Here is a 9,124-nt window from a genome sequence, read left to right on the forward strand (position 1 = left end):
TGGTGCCGAGACGATGGCAAACGGGAGCCTGAAGCACTCCAAGCTGGGCCAGCCCCCTTAACTATTTATTTTTTCTGTTAAAAAAAATACATGCAAGAGAAAGGTTTGAACTTGCGAGCTCGCGATCTTGTGAACTGCACTAATCACTACGCTAACTTGGCGCTTGTCCACACCTTCTTCTTTTTTTTACATTTCTATGTATAGGAAATGCCCACATAGGTTCTCTATGTTTTCTCTTTCTCTTTTTATTTTTTTCCGGTTTTCTTTTTTGTCTTCTTAAATGCATGAACTTTTTTCAAATTTGATAAACTTTTTTCATTTGATGAATTTTTGAAAAATCTGATGAACATTTTTTAAAATCAAAGATTTTTTTCCATTTTTTGTGAACTTTTTACAAGAATTGATGAACTTTTTTTTTCAAATTCGATGAACTTATTTCAAAATCAATTAACTCCTTTTTCAAATTCGATGAACTTTCTTTTATAATCAATGTACTTTTCTTTTCAAAATGATGAACTTTTTTAAAGTTTTGTACATATTCAAAATCAATGAACTTTTTAAAAATTCGTGAACTTTTCTTCAAAATTTGATTAGCTTTTTCATTTTTTCCGTGATTTCTTTTTCAAAATCAAGGAACTTTTTTCAAGTTTGTGAACTTTTCTTCAAAAATGTTGAACATTTTCAAAATTGACGAACCTTTTGAAATTCACCTTTTTTTCAAATAATTCAGAAATCTAAGTGTTACAGCAGATGATATCGTGCAATAAATATCGCTGCTACAGTGGTTCTTATATCATCCGCGCTATTCTCAGTCACAGGAGTCGAGTAGCTGTAGTGGTTAATCAAACTCGTACGAGAATGTAAGGGTGAGAATTTGAATCCTGAAGAGAGCGGTTTTTTTGCGCTTAGATTTTGCTGCGTGTTTTATCGGGCCGACCCAAATGATGCCGCACGAGCGCCAGCTTCGTGATCGGGCACCTGAAGCGCGGATTAGGAGACCTCCAGCTTGGAGCGAACTTGTTTTCTAGTGGGCTGGATCAGCAAGAACTTGGGCTGCTCCCTACTTAATTACCAGGCTTCAGACCTTGTAACCTTTGGCAGGGGCCAATTGATGCTCCGGATGGACTATCTTTGTCCATGAGCTTCGGAGTTTGTCTCAAAAAAAAAAAATTGATGCTTTAGCTCAAGATCTAGGAATGCAGAATATTCAAGTAGCTTCGGACTGCCAGCAATGCATCAGCCACATCCATCAAGGTGTAGGAGGAGAAGATGGAGGAGTTATTAAAGAAATTTTACTTCAAGTTTTTTCTTCGTGTAATTTTTGCTTCAAACCTCGAGCTGCCAATGCTGATGCTCATAGGCTTGCTAGGTTTGGTGTTTCTCTACCTCAAGGGAGGCATCTTTGGCTGGGTTTTCCTCATGGCCCGGTTGCTATATCTGTAAACGTTGTAATTGATTAATAAAGCCTAGCTTGTTTTGCTAAAAAAAAACTAATTAAAAGAAGCTGTTCGTTTCCGGAGCTGCGTATCAAGGTAGGGATCGTCGACGTCAAGTCCCTTCAACAGGATTGAAGGGGAGATTATGAGTCTAGATCCTGTAGCAGCATGTCTGATGAGTCGCTGATGTAGTAGAGCTATTTTAACTTTTGATGAGAAAACCATAGCCAAGTATATGTGGTCTTTTGCGGTGCATTTTGCTCTTCTGGGTACACTTCTTGACTTGATTTGCATGGTCATCCGAGAGATATGGCCTTCTTTTCCCCATCAAACCACACAACCTCCAGTTGCAGATGGTGAATGTACTGGCCATCATCGTTGGCATCATCGATCGATCAGTTACACCGAACAACATTGGCATCATCGATCGATCAGTTCACGGAACAAAATCGATCATGATCAGGACACTGGGGAAAAAACACAATTCTGCCAATTTAATTTACAGAGGCGAATACACAAAAAAATTGCTTCTCAAGTCGTGCGAGGCTGACGCTGAATCCCAATAACCACCTCGCACCTTTGGATGTCCCTTCTTGGAATGCTCTGTTCTGTTCGCTGCTGCATCCACAAAGCCCACTGCGAGCCATCACTTATGTCGATATTCTGCAAACACGTGACAAAATTATATCAGGTGGTGCTTGAGGAATGTGGCAATTCATCAGAAGCAAGGGCAACACCGGCGACGGACAGATTCGAGCAATTCATCAGAGCTTACAATGTTTCAGTGCACAACACTTTTGAGCATTATATTAGTATTAGTAGGGAAAACCCAAAAATGAGAACAAAGTGTCAAGTCCGTTTCAGCATATCAAGATAGAGAATTGCTTCAGCACTGTTTGTTTGCTCTGAATCAGCTGTGAAATTCACTACGTACTGGGACTGCAGGATCCAATCCAATAAAATCAATGAACTTGGATCATTCATTACCTTTGTGTGAAGGATAAATGCCAGCCAATGAAACCTAAACCTGTATGCATGCAATCTCCATGCAAGATTGCAGCCGGGTACAATACTTTCAGTACTCTGCCCAAGCACAATTCTCGTTGCTCCGGTCCTAGAGGAATAATTCAGTATCAGGCCAAATAGGTTCAAGAACCAAACAAATTGGAAAGCATTCTCTCTTCTCAACTCAATTCAGTTTCACTTGACGATAAATACCATTCTGTAAAATAAATGCACCACCAAGACAAGACAGAACAGCACTCTCTGCTACTCCCTCCGTCCCAAAATTGTACGTAGAGTGTAACTCTCTGCTACTCCATTTTTCAAGAATCAAACAAATTGGAAAGCATACTCAACTCAATTTCACTTCACGATACTATATATACTAGGAAGGTTACATTCATAGTACCATCCTGCACCACCAAGACAAGACACGACAGCCCTCTCTACTACATAGTACGTACTACTACTAGAGAGTACAGTATATGATATTATATCAGTTGCTTTTTACCAAAGCAGCAGGCAGCATCATCCTTCCTGTCAAAGCAAAGGACTCAAGAAAGAGGAAATAAAGGCACTTTATTCATTCATTCATGGTAAGAAAAGAACCGCCAACAGTTAAATTGGCCTGTTCACCCCTGCTGCTTCATGCGAAAAAAGAGCACAAGCCTGGTAATTCCTTGATTCCTCCCTCAGTTCATGTAGCAGAATGAAGAGTTAACAGCAAGCGTCGCGGAATGAAGAGCCGGTTGGTTTGTATCCCACATGTGCTGATTAATGTGCAGGTTTGACAACTTGTGTGGTGGAGTGGAACCTGCCAGTCTATAAGATTTGACAAGTTAATATTAGGCAGAAATAGAAAATCAATAAAAATAGGGAGGCGACAAGTGTTACCTTGGGTGTTAGTTATTCTTCGACGGATAAATGTGGGTTGGTTCTTTTGATTTTCTCAATCTGCTCGTCTATCTCAGCACTGCGCCAATTCATCTCTAGTTTTTGCAGCGAAACCGGGAGGCCCTCCTTGCGCATCGACTGGATTTTTAGACACCCAACGACATGTAACTCCTTGAGAGAAGAAAGGCGATGTAACCCTTGAGGAAGGGACTGCAGACCATAGCACCAGAGAAAATGTAGTTTCTCGAGGGAGGTGAGGAGCTGCAGCGCTTTCTCTTGCTCCTCCGTCAAGCTTTTCACCCTCCCATCATACTGGAATTCAAGTGTGTGGAGGCTCGGGGCGAGGAGGCTGCAAATAGGAGCAACAAGCAATCCACAGATGTTATCCACAATGAGCTTCTCCAATCTAGACACGTAACCTGCAGGCAATAATTTGGTCCTTGCCACCTCTGAGAGCAGATCTGCTGCTAAGGTGCTGCTGCTGGTAACTTGCAGTTCTTTGAGGTTGACTGTGATGAGAGGATTGAACCCATCCACCGTTAATTTACCGCAACTTATTAGGCTTAGACTGGTGAGAGACGTGAGGTTTGAGAGCAGAGCCATCGACTTCATGCTTTGCTCGCCCCAAACATCAAGTTTCCTCAGGGGAGCAGGGAAAGGGTAAATGGTCTCTGATTCTCCCATGGCCATGGGCCACCGAAAGAACAATTCGCCACATCCCCATGTTGTTATTGATTGGAGCAATGAGTTGTCCTCCTGAATTTCTCCTCCATTCTCCACAGGCACAAGAACCAGGCCCTTGCAGTCTCTAAAGCTAAGTTTCTGCAGTGAGCTGGATGATGGGAACTGCATTGATATGCACGATACATTTTTAATAGCCATATCTTCTAGTTTATCCATATTGTGGTAGGCCAAAGCACCGCCATACCCACTAACAGCCAATAGCTTTCCATCATAAGACAACAACGTTTCTGAATCACCTCCTTTAACATATAAATCTGTCAGTATGGAGGTGTGAGGCATGGAGGGCAGAGACATCTTTGGGCACCCAGAAACTTGAAGTCCGCGCAAATTGGTGCAAGATACCTCTGAGAAGGGCATCACACTGACATTGGGACAATCGATGCATATGATATTTTCAATGCTTGTTAAGGAATGGCAATTAGGTTCCACAGCCCATTCAGCAAGTTCCGGCATCTCATAAAACTCGACTCTGTTCAAGCGCATAGAACATTTCCCTGGAGCGCCACCACATCGAAGCCCAAACTGATGCATTCCAGAAATTTTCTTCAATTTGAGTCGCTTGAGATTTGGTAGCTTCGCAAAAGGTGGGAGGGTGCTCCAAGATATGCCTTCTAGAGTGAGAGTCTCTAAACTTGCTAACCAGATGTCAAGACACAACCAACTAGGACCGACGGTACCACCATGATTTGCAATTGTAAGTGCTCTAAGATTCGAGTGTGGCTGAAGAGCATCAAGGATATCAGCATCTGTAGTTGGTCCGTCTCTGCCCCAGAGTAATTCCACCTCCTTCAGATTCTTTTTCAACTTCAGTTTTGCTGCAGCAGCTTCCTCCTTGTTTGCCACGTGTTCAAGACCACGTATAATCAGTCCTCCTTGAAGCTCTGTCAATGCCCCAAGTTCTGACAGCTCAAATCCCATGCTCCCATTCCTGACATGGAATTCTTTTAGCTCCTGCAGATGCTTCATCTTTCCGACATTGCGAATATTGGAGTGGAGTTCACCTGTAGCATGGAAAGCATGTAAATTCTCAAGGTGGCTAAAGTCTTCAGGCAAATCAGAACGGCCATTCCAACCATCTAGGTCCAAGAATTTCAAGTGATAAAATCTTGACAGTGTACTAGGTAACCTCATTTCGATGTCATTGTGAGATGAACTAATTTTGAGGTACTGGAGGTGGATAAGTTTTGAAAATCTGTGTGGAAAAGATTCTGGATTGTTCACTGGTATAAATAGGACACGCAGACTATTTATTTCCTTGAGGCTATCTTTCAAAATCTTGGTGATCCTTTCTTCATATCCTCTAAAAATCATCAAAGTCCGCAGATTAGCAATGTCTATCCTCTCCCTTAGTTTACACATTTTTTCCTCAAAATTTGCATCATATTTGTCTTCTATGTTGATAGATAAGTGTCGTACCGATTGTGGGATGGCATCAGCTCTGAAATCTAAGCCACTTATACTGAGGCATTCTTGTGCAGAAACACTCTTAGATAGCTCATGCATTAAATCGTGCATTACATAGGAGGATCGATCAGCCCAGTCGAATACCTTCATGAGAAAACCATTGTCCACTAGTTCTTCCAAGTAATCCCTGCCGGCTTGGTGATTAGAGTCTATGATGCCCATTGCATCCCAGAAATGATTGATTTCTGAAGAAGTAAACCTATGATCTTCAGGGAAAAGGCCACAATAGGAAAAGCATTTCTTCAGATGAAAAGGGAGGCAATCGTAGCTAATTTTTAAAGATGGCATGATATCATCACTTCTTTGCTGCTTTAGCCACTGATGCTTTTCAAGAACTCCATTCCAGTGTTCCTGAGAAAGGTGCTTATGCAATAGTCTACCAACTGTTTTGGCTGCCAATGGGGAACCCTTTAGCTTGTTTGCAATTTTTCGTCCAATACCATCAAACTCATCTTCGTAATGGTCAGGTTTGTCTTCTTCACCATTAAATATACATGCTTCAAAGAATGTGAAGAAGTCATTAGGCTCCAAACCTGCCAGTTCTAGTGAATCAACTGTTCCCACCATTTTTGCCAGATTTGGGAATCGGGTTGTGACAAGTACCATGCTTCCTTTGGTTTCCCCCTTTGTGAACGGAGCTAACAGGGTTTTCCACTGGTCCACACTGTCACATTTCCATATATCATCCAAGACAATTAGAAACCTCTTGGACTTGAGACCGCGCGCAATGGATCTCTGAAGATGATCTAAATTGGTTGTTTCATCTGCAACACTGCTGCTTCCTCCTTCTTCTTCCTTTGTGGGTATGCAGGCAAGGATCTCCCTGGTGAGCTTAAGCACATCGAAATCAGTGGATACACATACCCAGACCCTGACTCGGAAGTGCTCTTCAGTCCTGCCATCATTATACAGATGTTGGGCGAAAGTTGTCTTGCCAATACCCCCTGGACCAACTATAGGAAGAACAGAAACAGTCTCGGTCTGCGTACCAGTGGTGATACGGTTGACAGTTTCCTCAAAAATGTCTGTCCTGCCATACAACGTGTCTTGTATAATCATGGAAGCAGTCTGAGGCCGATGTAGGACGACTGCCGTGCTGTTTCTTGAGATACTGCCGATGAGCAAATTGGAGACGGAGTCACAGTGGGACTCCATGCCCAGTAACAGGGACTTGATTTTTCTGGACATGGACAATCGGTCGAAATGCAGCATGTCATCACCATGAGCAGTAGCAGAGTTGGCTTTGGACCTTTTGGTGACGCGGCCGGTAACAGCAGCAGCAGCATCACTACCTCCATCCCTCTTGGTCTTGGGTGTACGCGAGCAAGAAAAGAAGTGGACCAAGCTGCCTAGGGTGTGGCGAAGAGCAGTACCAGCATGGAGAGCTTGATGGCCGGCCTCTTGGGTGGTGGCGTAGAGGGTGCCGTGGAGCTTGTCGTGGATCTGAAAGTAGTGGACCTCATCCAGCAAGTCCTCTGCCTGGTCGGCGTCCCTGCTCAACTTTTCCAGCAACCCCTGCAGGCCAGGGTTGGGGTTGTCGCCGGCGTGGCTCCCCTGGGCGTTGTGCAGCAGGCCTTGCGTGTGCAGTAGCTTGTCCCTGATCTGCTCCGAGTTGTGGCCCAGCTGGAGGCTGTCCACGTACGCCGCCACCAGGCCGTCGGACAGCGTCGTCAACACCTTGCCGAGGAGCGACTTGGCCGAGCCGAAGGCCACCTCCATCTCTCTGCAGACAGAACAGAACACTCCGCCGGTCGCCTCGCCGGAGTAGTGGTGGTTTGGTGTTGGTGAGCTGCGATGAAAATAGCCGCTTGGGTGTGGAGAGGAGGAATGGACTCAAGAGGTGACGGAAAGGGAAGTCCTACGGTGACACATCAACAATTCCATTCGATGTGTCGGCAGCCACTAGAGGTCTTTCTACTCGTACACAGTCACCTGACCGGCCAAACGCCACTGTGCCATGGGATGAGATGGGATGCGATGCCCTCCTCAAATGCGCCTCTCTTGGCCCCTCCTCAATAATGCCACTCTCTTTCACCCCCACCAAATGATACGACCCTTTAAGTGTACCAAAAAAAAAAATCCAACTTCTTGTCGGTCCGACGCCTCCTCCATCGTCCGTCTTCTTGTCGGTCCGACGCCTCCTCCATCGTCCGTCTGGTCCTCGTCATCCAAACTCTCCTCTGACTAGCTCGGAGGCAGCCCCGCATCTATGCTGCGCGCACGCCGGCCGGACTTCCCGACCTTGCACAAGGACACACCATCTCATCATGTCATGCCCGCGGCTCGGCGAGAGGCTCTTCCACCACCCATTGCGGGGATCTTGACCATTGTGTCGGCGGTCATGGAAGGAGGCCCAAGGGAAACGGTGATGTGCCGACGGCTCAGGCTATGGGAGATTGGGCTCGGAGGTGGTGCCGTTTGTGTCGTCAATGGTCGTGTTTAAATAGCAGGTGTTTGACAAGCCAAGCGGCAGATAGAAAGTCATCCCGTCGTCTAGCATGGCTGCGTCGCACTGAACCGGCATTAATGCAGTCCGACGAGTGGCGGATTAATGTCGGACTATTGTATAACAGAAAACATAACAATACATTTCAAAAAACATAAAAATAATAATTTAACTATGTTTTTTTTTCTCTCTCAAACAACATGGGCATTCTTTAGGAGGCCCTTCAAGTCGGTTCCGCCCTAGGCCATCATGCCGGCCCATGGGCTCTGTAGATGGAAGATCCTACATAAGTCGGGTCCGACCTAGTTGATAGGAGAAGCAAGTTTAGACTTCAATCTCTCGATTGTAATCTGTACTTTGTACAGCCCCGTCGCAATATACACGAGTATGAGTAGGGTTTTACCTCGATGCTAAGGGTACTCACCTCGCCAGGATACCCTATCGACTTATCTACCAGAATCTACTCGACAGTGGTGGCCCATGCAAGTCTGGCAAGAACACGATGCAACACCCAAGCAGTTTCTACAACACCAAGAGAGAGCGCTCGCCAATCACTCACCCGAGCTCAATGAAAATGAATCCGATGGCAAAATGTTGTAGAAACTGCTGTACTAACTAGTTCTGTCTCTCAGATTTTTTTTTGCGAGTTGGTGTTTTCCGCATTCTCCCGCGTCCTAGATGACCCCATGATAGACTGGGATCTTCGGTTAGGGTTAGCGACACCGTTTGGCTCACAATGGTCTTGTCGATAAACTCCGTTTATTCCACCCAGCAGTGATTATGAGATGCCTCATATCAAACTATTCAACAATGCAAGAGCGTAAAAATTATCAAAACATGATTCACTCTATTAGTTCGTACGTGGGACTCTTGTCTTAAGTATTTACTACTCCCTCCGATCCAAAATAAGTGTTGCAGTTTTGAACTAAGGTTAGTTCAACTGTAGTACAAAACTGCAACACCTATTATTGGATCGGAGGGAGTATGAAACATCATGGAGGTCCGAACGCATAACCTTCAAGTGAAGGACCTAGTGTTTAAATAGTTTCTCATCAAATCTCAGATAAGATGACAGAAGAACAATCATGAACAAAAATATAATAGTAAATGTATGCACATGATACCAAAGTTCAAAACC

General features: G+C 44.6%; 1 protein-coding gene across 1 annotated transcript; it reads right to left on the reverse strand.

Moving 5' to 3' along the window:
* Positions 1 to 2,779: 2,779 nt before the first annotated feature.
* LOC109786321 (putative disease resistance protein RGA3) lies at positions 2,780 to 7,408 on the reverse strand. The gene is made up of 2 exons (XM_020344901.4): positions 3,333 to 7,408; positions 2,780 to 3,260 (listed from the first exon to the last, which is right to left on the reverse strand). Exon 1 carries the CDS (start codon positions 7,257 to 7,259, stop codon positions 3,345 to 3,347), a length of 3,915 nt encoding a protein of 1,304 aa, XP_020200490.1. The 5' UTR covers positions 7,260 to 7,408; the 3' UTR covers positions 2,780 to 3,260; positions 3,333 to 3,344.
* Between the last annotated feature and the right edge of the window lie 1,716 nt (positions 7,409 to 9,124).

This window comes from Aegilops tauschii, chromosome 4, assembly GCF_002575655.3.
Source record: "Aegilops tauschii subsp. strangulata cultivar AL8/78 chromosome 4, Aet v6.0, whole genome shotgun sequence".
Taxonomy (NCBI): domain Eukaryota; kingdom Viridiplantae; phylum Streptophyta; class Magnoliopsida; order Poales; family Poaceae; genus Aegilops; species Aegilops tauschii.

Coding starts and splice junctions, on each gene's coding strand:
- LOC109786321 (XM_020344901.4), bottom strand. CDS start 7,259: ATGGAGGTGGCCTTCGGCTCGGCCAAGTCGCTCCTCGGCAAGGTGTTG.